Source organism: Apus apus, chromosome 9, assembly GCF_020740795.1.
Source record: "Apus apus isolate bApuApu2 chromosome 9, bApuApu2.pri.cur, whole genome shotgun sequence".
Lineage (NCBI taxonomy): Eukaryota > Metazoa > Chordata > Aves > Apodiformes > Apodidae > Apus > Apus apus.
This window is the reverse complement of record NC_067290.1, coordinates 18,160,944-18,175,487: the sequence shown is the minus strand read 5'-3', so window position 1 is coordinate 18,175,487 and position 14,544 is coordinate 18,160,944. Positions and strand designations below refer to the sequence as shown.

The 14,544-nt window shown below is 42.5% G+C and overlaps 1 protein-coding gene across 1 annotated transcript in view; it reads right to left on the bottom strand.

Annotated features, from left to right (window-relative positions):
• Positions 1-11,378: 11,378 nt before the first annotated feature.
• The window catches only part of PPP4R2 (protein phosphatase 4 regulatory subunit 2), a 28,155-nt gene continuing 24,989 nt past the window's right edge, over positions 11,379-14,544 (bottom strand). Inside the window, exon 9 of the mRNA XM_051627555.1 lies at positions 11,379-13,707. Coding sequence (XP_051483515.1) covers positions 13,394-13,707 — 314 coding nt within the window. The 3' untranslated portion in view covers positions 11,379-13,393. The remainder of the gene's footprint in view (positions 13,708-14,544) is intronic.

The window sequence follows — 14,544 nt, the reverse complement described above, 5'->3', positions numbered from 1 at the left end:
TTTACTATAACAGATAAAAATAAAGTGACAATAAATTCACACACGTAAATTAAGCGAGAAGCCCTGTAATCTAGTCTGTACCAATGCAGTATTTTCTTTCATGTCAATGTCTTGTTCTTCACCTTCTTTGAAGTACAATAAGTTACCATCATTGGTAAATATTTATATTCAGATGTGCAGTATCAGGATACTGACAGTTAATATAAGTCTTCCAAAAAAACATTGCCATCTTCCCAAGACAACATATTTATTATATACGCCTTGCTGAAGGCTTATGCCTTTTTGGGAATGAGTTTTAGGATTATCTTTACTCTTGTCTCAGCAACTTTTAGCTAAGAAAATTTGAACAAATTAGGACTGTGGTAGCCACATACAGACTAGCTAAAATCAATAGCTTTAATTTTCACATTTAAACCTACGATTTTCATCTGACAGGCTCAGCAGGTTTTAATGCATACAACAATTTACTTTTACTGTTTTAATTGTTTTTAGTCAATCACTTTTATTGCTTCTCTGCATCTGACTAAACAAATTAATAGAGCTATGTTCATAAATGATTACTTTGTGAAATGGCTTCATAGATACATTTGCCAGCTTCACCTTCAATTACTGCCACCATTAGTAATATTTATACCAAAAGGTACATTTATCCAGGTTTTATAAGTGAGCAACAGAAGCAGCAAGAGCCAAAAAAATCTATTTCATGAGCTCCATAGTATCAAATTTCATCTTTCTCACAGTGCTTTCTCCCCAGGCCAGCTGAAAACATCAAGACCTGCCAGCATAGTTGGCTAAAAAACCCATTCTGGATCACAGAAAGGCAGTCTGCTCCTGCCTAAAGTCTTAGATCTTGCTCATCTCAGAGCAAGACACTAGGCCACCAACTCCAAGTGGAGAAAGGGGCTTCCTCCTTCCTGGGCACCAGTCCCAGAGAAGGGGGGTACCACAGCCTCCCTGGCCTGCATGCAAGTCAAGTCACAGCAGGGTGCTGCAGGGACTTCCAGATTCAGCTTCATTCAACACACTTGGCTCTCCAGACATACCTAGACACACTCCTTCAGCAGATATTAGCTGCTTCATCTACAGCTAATATCCCAAATCATCCTATCCCACACCTATTTTATCACTACTCTCATGGTATCCTGTGGATTAGAAAAACATAACATGATTTTGGGAGAATCTATCCATCCCTCTCATTATGTTTCTTAAGCATCCTGTCATTACTTGAATAAGCACAACTCAAAGCTCTCCTCCCCACCTTTACAGAGTGTGTTCTTTTTTCCAAGCAGTCCTCAGAGTAGTAAACTGGCACCTGCTGTTTTTGTACAAAAGCTAAAAAAAATTCTACATTGGGCAAAACTGCTGACAAACTAGTTTTTCATTTGATATTTCTACATAATATCACTCATTTTATTTAAACCTTCATTGAACACACTCAGAAGCGGTCTGGGTCTTAAGCTGTAGGAACCTGATAAACTGCATAGTGTGGTAGAAATGCTTTTTACTATTCTTTTAAAAACCTGCATAATACTTTGTATGAAAGAGCCCTGGTCTCTGGCTGAGGTTGCTAGGTACTTCATGAATATAAACTAAATATATTAATCCTTTTGGTCCTTAAGCTACTAAGCCTACACTCTGCTGCAACAAGAAAAAAATTAATGAAAAGCTTGCATGACCAAAGTGTCTTGCTACACATGTAAACTGCAAAGAACAAACCTGTTTATTTCCTAAGGTTTGTCCCAAAATATAATTGGGATTTGATTTAGTATTTCCATATTCCTTGAATCAGTTCTCTAGTCTAACTTTTTTTTTAAGCTGCTTGATAGTAAACAGATACTTGACCCACCAGCACTTTTCACAAACCCACCTCCTGGCTCCCTTTCCCTGCAGTGAGATAACACAGCTGTTCCATAATCCTGCCTTTTTATCATCAGGCAGGACAGCACTCCCTGAAATGTCAAACTGAGGACAACCACCTTGCTTGGGTGTTATACCACAGAAGATGGCTGTACTCAGGACTCTTCAATAAAGACCTCAGTATGAAAAAAAGGCTAAATAAAATCTGCCGCAGGTTACCTGAGTTGCTGCTACTCAGGGCAGAGATTAGCAGGAAGAACACATATAACCAGAGGTGGCAACAACATCTCCACCCACAGCCAAATATATCCATTTGGATCAAACAAAGCCAGCCCCTTCCCACCACTACATTAAAGCAGAGAGAAGTGATCAACAGAACCACGGTCACAACAAAGCCTGGGCACATCTGTGTTCCTGCAGAAAAGGCCAAGCACAATCATCTTCACCCTGTGCCCTGCAAGGCAGCAGTCTCAGTTCATTTTTTCAAGTTACCTTGAAATGGTAACAAGCTGCAAAAAAAAACCCAACAACCACCAAACAAACCAACAACAAAAAAAACACACACACAAAAAAGTCATTTGTTCTCGTGCAAACGAGCACCCTGGGATGCTGACCCACAGAACCCTTTGCAGAATGATTAAAAGGGTATCCAAGGGTGATCCTGAACTACTTTGTACAAGACACACGTGTGCTGTTGGACTGATTCATTAGAAGCTGTCACATAGCCCAGCTACACTATAGCTAATATTTCTATCAACTAATAACATAATTCCATAAACACTGATGAAAATTGGTAGTACAGCAGGATTTCAGAGGCCAATTTTCAAACAGAAGGGTCTCCTTACTGCATTTATGGATGAAGCAGCCAACATGACATAGCTGATCAAGAGCAGCTGAAAGTTAAGTGACAGTATTTTGTTATTTCCTTCCATGCACACTAGAGCATGCTGCTCTGAAATAACTTTCAGAAAAAGGTCCTTTATAAGCAGGATCACACTGTGTGTGGACAGATAAGGCCTGTTGAAACACTGTTCCACTTGACTACTTCTACAATAATACCTGAAGAACCCAACCAAGATCAGGCCTTATTGAGGTGGGGACACTAGGCAGAAAAAGCCTGTAGGCTCCTGTCAACAGCCTAAAAAGATAAGACAAGCAGGCAAATAAATTGCTTGCCTCAGATCATGTAGAAAGTCTGCATCAGAGTCAAGAAGCACAAAGATCTCTTGATTCCCAGTGTCTTACCTTCAAGATCACCCTTTCTCACTCTTAAAAAACAAACTCAACCAAAAAAGCAGAAGGCATCAGCCAACAGCACTACTATCAGCAGTTATCCTAGTTGCCCTGTCAGGAAGTAGAGTTACACCAAGGATCAGCCTGGCCCATGTGTTTAATTTGGGTCAGAAATCAACACTAAAACTTGGAGAAGGTTGAGAAGATCACCACTTGGCAAGAGCCTTCCATCTTATCTACTTAGAATGGAAAAGACTTGATACATACCATGCCAAGCCACCCATACCCCCCAAACATTCAATATTCCTTTACAGAGATGTTACAGGGTGTATTCCTCGCACATCCATAAGTATATTAGGAACACACTGTTTTCTTCACTCAGGTAGCTAGCATAGCAACTCACATGCATCACAGTTCACTTTAAAACAGCCAAAATAAATTAAAAAGAATCACGTCCAAGCTATAAATCATATCAGCCCATTGCAATTAAACACATTCAAGTTCTAAATCCCAGAAAACAGACTTTGTAATGATACAACTGCTGACTGCATCTACCAAATAGTCTATTGCTGCCCTTCAAACGTGCTTTCCATTTACAAGCACACAGAAGCTACTTTACTGCCAATTCCACCACTGATGGCACATTTTATTGACAAAATACAGCTGAGCCACCTAAAGCAATTTCAGCTGCAGAATAACCTTTCACACAAGATGTTAACCAGCTCCTCCATCCCCTCCATTCATTTGCAGTAGATTTAGATTAGCAAACACCACACAGACACATTCAGATTCTTTGAACAGCCTCACACCAGTTGATAGCTAAGGACAGGGTAACATTATAATAGTATTTCATGCCTTCAGTTCTGGGAAGCAAAGCCTTCCTTATTTAGCAGTGAGAGGTGGTGGATTCCTACTCCACCACAAATTATTTGAGTTACATATACCTTTTTGCCCTCCACCTCCAGTTTAATCTTTCCTTTGTCTCTTACCCCTCCTCCCACCACACAATTTTCTCATCACACTTCTGCTAACATTTTCTTAAATAATTCTGTTCCCAAAAAAGTTGCCCAGTCTTCCCACCAGCTTAAAACGTATCAGACATATACATGTCTATTTAGAGTGCAACCACTAGCCCTGGAAAGGCTGCTTACATCAACTGGCCAGCCAAAGATAGGCCGTGTAGCCACAAAACAGACAAGTTCACCATCAAATAAACACTTCCATTTTTAAAAGCAGTAGACTGCAACACAAACTTACATGTCTCTTAAATACAGTGGTGTAAAACATTTGCTCAGTATTACTTATGGAAGAAAATAAATCTTACAGCCAGCCAAGACTTGGAGCTTCACATTAAAGCAGCTTGCTAGGAACAAGTTTCAGAAACTGCTTTTATTGTCAGGCTTAATCTGCATTCCTGATAAGTCTGTCCTTCAAGTGAGTTTGCCTGATCAAAGATCCTACAGTTGACCTCTCAGGTTCTGTCCATAGGTCACTCAAAGTGCTAGTTTACCACCAGCTGCTCTTAACATCTATTCAATGCTAGTTGTCATGGCCACTCTAGTTTAGTCTGCACTAAATAATTCCAGAGGGAGAGACCCTACAGCAGCACGTGCTCCCACAAACTCACACACAAAGCACACACATCAGGCAGCCTAATAGAAGAAGATAAATGCACTAACATGTGTGTACCAGTGTAAGTCCCAGGCAGGCTGCTGCAGCAGCAAAGCAGCCGAGTAGTGTTTAGAAGCAGACTGCAAGTTTCCAGAGAAACACTAGACATCCACAGGTGCAAAAACCTACCCCCAGAGAACGGACATGGCCTTGGGTTAGCAGAGCACAGGGCTAGTGAGCTCCGTTCTCAGGCTGAGAGCTCACACAGCAGAGTGGCAGCACAGCAGCCAACACTCTGCCACTAATTGCAGAATAATGATACAGCTGCAACAGACACTTATCCCTGCAGACATGCTATTTGGAGAAATTATTCTAGCCAGGGGAAGTTGGCTGACTTTTCTCAGACTTTTCGATTAATTCCATGCAAAAGAATTCAGCACTCCCATCTAAGACCCTTTTACAGCACATAGCTCAAATCCACCTTACCTTAAGCCATCACACAAGTTGAAGCTACTACTGTCCCTGATTAACTTTTTGTACTGCTCAATTAGAAAGAGCAAAATCTTGCCATTTTTTGCTGCAGGTTGGGAGCTAACCAGAATCAGTTATAAACAACACTAGAAAGAAATCAAAGCCAGATCTAAGAGCTGGACACAACACAAAAATGAAGGATCAATAAATTACTTGATCTGAAGCCCTGGTCAGTCCAGAATTACTAATCCCAAATTCAGCTGGGATACTCTCAGAGCTAGACTTCTTTCCTCTTTGCCCCCTTAGAGAGGGGTAAACCCCCTCCACTACTGAAGAGCAGACACTCTCCATCGCTCTACCTCCACAGCCCTTTCATTTCCTCCAGGTCACCGTAACACCAAGAAGAGGAAGCCCAGGTTTAAAGTCTCCTCTTTGTCAGAAGGCACCTGTTACTACATCCAAGTTCACAAGGTGATCGTACATAGAAGCCTCTCTCCTTTCAAAACCATATACTTCATTCATTAGGTCAACATTATAGCCATTTTCTTAAAGAGTCAGATCTCAATATGCTGCTTTCCTTCTGGTTAAAAGCAACTACATGGAATAAAAAACAGTAAGCTGGGCTCCCCTAAGAAAGGCAGAGCCAAAAAGAAGCTACCAGACATTACTGGCCTCACCTGCAGAGAAACAACCACGTAACAAACAGCCTCCTAAAAAGTATAAGCAGCCTAGCCTCTCTTTATCCTGTTTGCATTGCTACCAGCTGACAAACACACTCCAGCTGAAATAAATGAGATCTTAATAGAAAAGATCCCTCCTGCACACTCACCTGAAGGGTTGTTTTCAAAGTCCTCCATTTTTCATTAAGGAACTGTTTTTCAGTTTCTAGTTTTGTGTTCTTATAGAAACCTGTGACTATTTTATAAACATGTGAGAGGAACTACAAAAGATTTATCTATATAGTGATCCTTTTAGGAAGATTTCTTATGAAAATGCAAATATTAGGTTAATATTTTTCATTAAGTTCCTAAAATGGAAGTTCATTTTATTACTTAACAATAATGTAAGAATTTAGGAATATGTAAAGGTGATAGCTGAGGGTATTCACTCTGCCTGAGAGTTCTGGGAACCAACCGAGTCCTGCAATAAAGCCTTGGAAATCCAAAACTCCTGTGTTTAAGAGAACAAACCCCTTTAAGATCACACAGTCAAGACTTCCATTTTCTGTGGGGTATTTTAGCAGTGGTATTGTCAGATTTCTAAGCAGAAACTGCACCTAGTTTTATTCTTTGCCACACACAGGCCCCTTTGAATACACATATTTAAATAAGATAGCCAAGACCTGCAGTCAGAAAGAGATCTGAAGTGGAGGGCCTTTGGTGCATAGAGCACAGCTCTTTGACAGAGTTGAAAGTCAAAGAGAATGCAGAAAGGAATAAAAAATCAAAAGAACAGCAGTAGAAAGAAGCTGGTAAAACTCCAAGAGGCAGAGATCTATTCTGATATTCCTAGAGCACCAAGAAAATAAGGCATTTCTTTGGTTGTTTACAGTAGATTTTGTTGCAAATTACAGTATTACATAGAAAGAAGTGCCTCATAGTAACAGGTTTTTTTTTCTTGTCCAGGTGACTTTAATTGCCAGGCCAGAAGTCAAAATAGTTCCTTCCAGGAGTGAACTGGGAAGGAAAGCAAATCAGATTATTGCTGTGCTGACAGGTGGATGTGCCAAGATGCCTCAAGGTTTCAAGCTGTGAGTAAATACCTTTGTTCTAGGAGCAGAAGAGCAGAGTCTGATGTAGGAGCTTATGGTTTGTAACAGTATAAAAGTTGTTACTGTAACTTTATGGTTTTTATTTGGAAAAGTTATAAATGTACTGCTTTGGCCATGCATACCTCTCTGAAGGGAAGAGGCACAGCCATGCATTGTGTGCAAGTTAACATTCCTGTAGCTGACCAGCAGAGCTGGGTGGGAACAAGGAGGGAGACCTACGGCTCTTCTGGAGTTTGGATTCACTGCCCATGTCTAAAGGGACAAAACAAGGAATTTGATCCAGGTCTTGTGCCCATGTGCCACAAAATTGTCAGTACCAGGCCTACCCTGACAAATGCCCGTAAGGATTAGCCTTCACTGACACAGCCTTTCATGCACAGTCCTTGCCCCTCTTTTCCCCGTTTTTTCCTTCCTTGCCCCTCCTTTCCCTGAAACATTAGGAGGAAATTCTTTGCTGTGCGGGTGGTGAGACCCTGGCAGTGCTGAAGGCCAGGCTGGATGAGCTTGGAGCAGCCTGGGCTGCTGGGAGGTGTCCCTGCCCGTGCAGAGGTGGGACTGGATGAGCTCTAAGGTCCCTCCCCACTCAAACTATTCTATGAGGAAGCTTTGCTCACCTTTCAGCCCGATTCCCCACAGCAGCCCCAGCTCCCGGGTGACCATCCTGGCTCTCTGAAGCTTCCACCTCCTGCGGCCACGGAGCGAACGCAGAAGCCGCTCAGCTTCCACTTGCCATGAAAGTGCAAGTGACGGCGGAAAGTTTGCAAAGGCGGGAATCTTAAAGGGGCAAGATTCTGACTTTTTTTTTTTTTTTTTTTGAGACATTTCTGGTTTGCCGTTTGCCCGGGAAGCTCAGCCCCGGGTGCGGGCGCCAGGAGAGCTGGGCCGCAGGGAGCGGCTGCGCGGCCCGGCTGCTGCCGCGGCCCCGCCTCGGGTCTCCGCAGAGACGCTGGAGGCTGAAGCCCGCTTCCGACGTCCGTTCGTTAGCAATAATTCTTTAAAAAAAAGCGAATGATCATTTCACTCCTCCTCTTTCACTTCTTTTCACCTTCCCACCACCCGCACCTCAGGCGCTCTCCGGGGCGGTGCCTCACACCGGAGCCTGCTCCTCTCCTCAGCGGCGGGGCGGCCGCCGGGACCCGCGCTCGGCGGGAGCGGGGCCTGGGGCCGGTGCCCGGGGCCGCCCCGGGAGGTGCCCGGGGCCGGTGCCGCCGGTGCCCGCCCCGCCGCGGACGCTCCGGCAGCGCCCCCGCCCGGCCCAAAATGGCGCCGCAGCCGCAGGCTCTCGGGGCGGTGGCGCCCTCTGCTGCCCGCGGGCTGCAGCGCCGCGCGGCCGGGCCTCCCCGCACCGCGTCCCGTCAGGAAGCGCCCGCGGGCCCCGCGGTTCGTCTCCTCTCTCTTAACTGTGTCGCTCAGAAGAAGGAGCGCCGCTTGCAAGCGCGGGGGGTCTGCCAGGCCTTTCCTGGCGCCCCTCTGAGGAGGTTTTGTTGTCGCTGCCGGCTGTCACAGGCCTCTCCTCCGCCTGGCGGACTGAAGTGCGGCGGGAGCCACGCGTGCCTGCCGGGGAGCGCAGGTTCCCGTTCACTGACACCAGCCCCGGCGTCTGCCAAGTCTCCAGTTCTTCCCCGCGCTTTCCCTCCGGGTTGCAGAGGGCAGCCCCACGCGGTCCGCGCTCAGGTTTCTCACCGGGGGAACTGGATCGCACTTAATTTTCACATCCGAGAAACCCCGGTCCCTGCGCTGGCTGCGGGACCTGAGCGGCCGCTCCGGCTGTGCTGGGCTGTGCTGGGCTCGCTGTCTCCTTCCCTTCTCCCAGCACTTCTGTCAGTGTTGCTGGCTGAGCAGCCTCTGCTTTCATCAGCCTCTTTTCCACAAGGTCACAACTCCAGGAGGGCTGCCTGCCATTCTCCGTCCTGTTCTGAGTCTTTAGCAGGTGTTTCAAAGCAAATGGAGTTGTTCAACTGCAGAGAAGGGGACAGTGAAGAGAGAACTGATGGAGGAAACCTCTCTGCCTCCTCCTGCTCTTGGCCTCTTGTGACCAGTGTTCAAACGGGTGTGAACCTAACAAATGAACCAGGAAGAGTTTTGGGACACTTCTGGAGGTTATGGCAGACCAGAAATCGAGCGTAGTCAAATACCACTTAGAAACAGTTACACAACAGGGAGGGGGGGCATTACCTGCACTGCCTGGGAGGCCCCAGCTGGCAGGGCGCCCTGGTGCGGACACAGGGGTGTGAGGGCACGGGAGGCACGCGGGAGAAGAGCGGCGCTCAGATCAACACAGACTGTCCGGGAAGGTTGGGAGAACGGCCTTTGTTTAGTCTTGCAGGCACAAAACCGGGGTTGCAGGGTAAACTAACAGGGTTCCCCGTGCACTGGAGTGTCACTGGCAGGATGTCAGTCACCAGGTGTGTTCTTGGTAGCATGGAAGGGGAGAAGGACAAGATGAGGAACAGCAGCTTCAGGCTGTAGGAATCCTGGAAACAAGGTGCCTTGTGTCCCCAGACCTGCTCACAAATACAGAAATGAAGACAAAATATGCCATGAAGTTGTTCCAAGTACCAGGCTGCAGGAGAGGCCCAGTAGCAGCAGGATTCACTGCACAGAAGAGCACAAGTGCATAGGTATGTGACAGAGCCTATATATGGAAAATTCAGAGAAAAGCCTTTCCAATTAAACTGTGAAGGTACCAAAAGAACATGATATCCATGAAGAATTTGCTGGCATTAATATCCTTGAGGCAAATGAGGATGAAGAGCTCTGATTAACAAAAGTTACATGACAGAAAGAAGGTTTCTGGCTGGTAATGGCAGGAATGTACCTAGGACGCCTTCGGTAATCCCTGCCTCTTCCATGTGACTCTAAATGAAAAACATTGACCTCAGACACAAATGAGATGCAAATAACCTTTAAACCCTCCCTAAAAATGCACTATATGAAAAAAAAAATGCCAAAGGATTGCAGAAGGCTATTTTGTACAGTTGCAGTCAATAGAAGGCATTCACTCTAGGAAAAAGAAAAATAATGTCATTTTTTAATTGACTGGGTTGCCACTTAAATGTTGCAACAGAAAACGCATCTAGATTGTATCAGGCTTCCGCTCTGTTGTGTTGGGTTTTTTTCACCCACATACAATTAACAAAGCTAAAAACAAAAGCTTGATTCTTTTGTACTAGACCCAGAAGAACCTTGCTGGAGTCACGTTGCAGCTTTTCAGTAAACTGCTCCAGTGAAAACCAACATACACACAAAATTTCTTACAGACTGGAGCAGCAGCAGCAGTCTTTCTCAGCCCTGCATCCCCCGGGCTAAACATAAACTGAAATGCAATTAAAATTCTCTTTTCCAGCTAGTAGTATTTCCTGGTTTTTAGAAAGTTAGAGAGACTCAGTGCTGCAAACAGAGATGCCTTAGCCTTGGAAACCTTCATATATTTCTTTATTTAAAATAATTTAAAAAAAAATATTTTGTTCAAAGCAGCATTAGATCCAAGATTTAAAACAAATTCAAATTTGTCCTGGACCTGGTTAGCAACACAGAAAGCAAATCCTTGCCCCAAAACGTCCTGCAGGGACACACACCCAGAGATGGTGGTACAGGGTTTGATCTGAGCTCCATTTGTGCAGGGAACCCCTTGCACTGGATCATTCACTGAATCAACTCCAAGGCTTTTTTTAACATTTTAACTCAATTCTGCAGTCTTTGTAAGCCCATATACACACTACACTAGGAAGCTCTCTCTACTGCAAGCACAAAAGTAGTCCCTGAGGTTTAAAAGTCAAGGCTGAAAGAGCATCTCAGATACCTTAAGATATTAAGGTACCTGAGGTCAGGCAGAATTAAGGCCTGACCTTCACCTTAAATTCTTTAAATTTCCATTACGTTTTCTATTTATATTCTAGTATAACAAGTCTTTTTTAATAGGAAATACCTCCAAGACAGTAAATCACAAATTGCCTTGTTTTCTGGGGTTTAACCACACACTCCATGAATGCACACAGAACAAATAGCTGTGTACAGAGACATATTCTGGGGTGAGGGTCATTACGGAACTTCAAGCATCTAGACTTCAGAGAAACACAAGCTATGAAAACAGGTGCAATGCTACACCTCCACACACAGAAAAGCAGCTGGCTGTGTCTGTGGAGGTAACTGAGAAAATACAGCTGCTTAGAAATGCTGTAGGTTTGTTTGGTTTTCTAAGTCCACATTAAAAAAATGTCTTTACAATGGCTTTAAAGAAATGCAATCTCTCAATGTAGGCACATGTTTAGTATCAAGGTGCCTACTGTGATGTTAAATAATTACTTCAAGTTTTACTGCCATTGGAGAACGTATTTGCAGATAATTAAATGGATCCAATACCTCCAAGTTCTTCCACAAGTCCTTGCAATAGTGGCACTAGTGCTGCTAAAACAAACATATCAAAGGTCACAGGTGCTTAAAGAACAAGTTTATTGACAATATCTTCACAAATAAACAGTCTAAAGAAAATTCCAGAAATCTCTAAACTTAAAAATTTTAAAACTCTCATTGGCAAAATATTTTTTTTAAAAAAGTGTAAGATGTCACTAGATTTTTTTAACCCTAATTTCAACATTTTGGTTCAGTCCTTTAATTTTATAATACACATCCAACTCTTAAGCACAATGCAAATGAGTCAAAAGTACAATTTTCCTTCTGTAAGGGGCTCTCGATCAGTAAGATTGTGTTTGGTTTTTTTTGCAAGCATCTCCCTGAAACCTGCTTAGAACTTGATAGGTGATGTCATCAAGAAATAACTTCATAAATATCCCACCTGAGCCAAATTATTCTGGCCTCAAAACCTAGATCTCCCCAAAACCATACAAAGCATACCATGTAGTACAAGAAACTATCAGCATGCATTTTAGAGGTCATTTTTGTACTTCTGGTATGTGAACTTAAAACCAAAGAGGGACAATTCTGATAAAAATGTACTCAGATATTTCATAACATTAATATTTATTGCTTTATATGAATACTGTATTGAAAGCCCAAGCATTCAGTTTACACACAGAAATTATACAATTATATACCGTTTCACAATGGCAGTGAGCACTCATTACAATCTACAAAAAATTCTACTTTACAGAAATTTAAAAATTCTAAATATCAAAAAGGTACAGTTGAAGAAACAGGTAGAAATTTGGCAGCCAGTAATTGTGACGGGGAGGTTGCAGCTTGCATGTCTTTAAATATGGGAACTGGAAAATATCGAGAGTTTAAAGCAGTAGTTTGTGCTTTGAGCTGGTTTGAAAAAAATGTAACACTGGCTGTCAAAGTAGCATGTTCAAAAATATTTAGTTCACTTCCAAAATGTTATACAAATCAGGGTGGTTTCTGTGCACCCCTAGACCTTTTAGTTGTTTAGCACAGGTACATAACTACAGTCACATATTAACCCTTCCAATAGAGTGGTGTGATCATACCCATGCCCCCTGCAGACCTGAGGATCAGAGATTCCTCAACAATATTCACAATGCTCCAAGAAGTGCTCAAAAAGGCAAGTACCTGTTCATTCCTTCCAAGATATTATCTTATTTTCAAACATTTCTTCTACAAAAGTTTAAGCTAATGTTTTGATTACAACGTTCTCAACATAAAGCACATTTTCTCATAAATAAATGAAATCCTCTCACTCAGGCACCTCAGAAGTATACAAAAATGTTGTAATCTGAACAGTTCTCTTGGAATGTGTTTACTCTGGTGTTTTCAACAATGTTAGCATTCCCAGGGTTTCATGTGGGCTAGATTTCATTTGTTTTGTTTTCCAGAGGCAAAACAAAGTGCCCTGAGGGGTAAACTCTGTCTTTTCCTCTAGAAAAAAAAGTATTTGCTGTATTTATCTTTTATAGAAACAGAAAAATATACCATTTCCCCCTTAGAACAGTGAGGGCAGACATAGGTGTGCATGCGTGCATGTGTGTGTGAAATGTAACACATTTTTAGACACACAACAGAAGGTTTCATAGTGTGTATTCAAATAAAAATCTGGAAACCAGCATGAAACCCCATATTTCACATGTCAAATGTTGAAACTGTAACCAAAATATGAAGTAACTGCTATAGCTGTCAGAAAAAAGACAAAGACAAAAAGCTCTCTCGCTTACATACAACTAGGTGTGGTAATCTCCAAAAAAGTTGTCAAAATTATAATTACCTTCCAGTTTAAAAACTTTTATTCTAAATAAAAAAAACTATACACAAACCACTGATTTGACCAAACGAAAGTTCAGCGGTAAGCAGGACCTGAAGGAGCTGGTATTCACAGTTCTTATCATGTACAACTCTTTCAAGCTTCAATCCATGGAGAAGTTTATTTTACAACCTGCTTCTTTTTGTAAAACTAAAGGTCCACTTTATTACATAAAATTATTTATACAGTGTAAAACCGGAGCCTTATGGAAAATACTGCCTCTAGGTGTATTTAAATTAGTCTTGCTCCATAGGTTCATCTGCAACTTCTGTGGTTTCATCACTGTTTTCCATAGGGGTCTCTGATGAAATTTCTGGAGTTTCACTAGCACAGGACCCTAACTCTTCCGTGTCACTGCAGTCAGCTCCACTGCTGGCAGATCCACTAATTTCACTGTCATCTGAGTGTAAATCCTTCTCTGCTTGAGACTGATCAGACTCCTCCATTTGATTGTTCTCCTCAGAGGTCTCTTCATTCACAGTTGAGGATTCAGTGTCTTTTTCTTTATCTTTTCCATCTGGATCAACATTCCTGGGAGACATGAAGGACTCTAGAAAGAGTGAAAATACAGTATTACTAAGGCATTTTTTAACAAATATTAATCCTGCTACATTCCATTCCCAGCTATGCTGAGCAATGCTTCCACAACAAGCCAAAGACAAGAAAAAACTGACAATCCCTGATTTTATTAGCAGATGTCAAGTACTAACCAACTTCATCAGGATAGCCAAACTATCCTAATACACCATGAAGTCCATTTCAAGGTAGCTTCACTAAATTAAGCTTCAGTAAATGAAGACAGTCTTAGCAAGTAACTTTTTCTTGCTTCCCCACATTCCTTCATTTGTGTTCAGAAACAAATTTTTGGCAATGTTGAAAACATTACTGTTGCAAGTGTATAATATGTGAAAAACAGCTCAGTCTCTTAACTGCAATTATTTTTTTTTATTAGGTACAGGGCCTGCAGAGAGTGAGGTGATTTTCACTGTTCAAGCAGGATCTGGAGAAACTGCTGCACAGCCTCTTCAGTGAAAGAACACAACTTTATATCTGTATTTCAGTGATTTATTAAAGACAGCCAAATGTAGATATGACCCATATCCCTTCTGGAAAACAGAACAAGTGATGATACCCTAAAGTAGGGATTCTCAAATCCCTGGTGCATGATTACCTCACTCATGGAATTTACTGCCTAGGAGGATTTTAAGTACCTCTTACGTATTTTTAAATAGAGATGTAGGACAAAGAAAAAATAAGAAAAACTAGAATTGCTAAGTTTTGCATAACTGAAGTATGAACAAGCAGTTCATTCTTATGCACAACTGGAGACATTCAGCAATCCCAACAGCATTGGCCTCCAGCAAAGAAAACCCCAACTCTTTGGAAA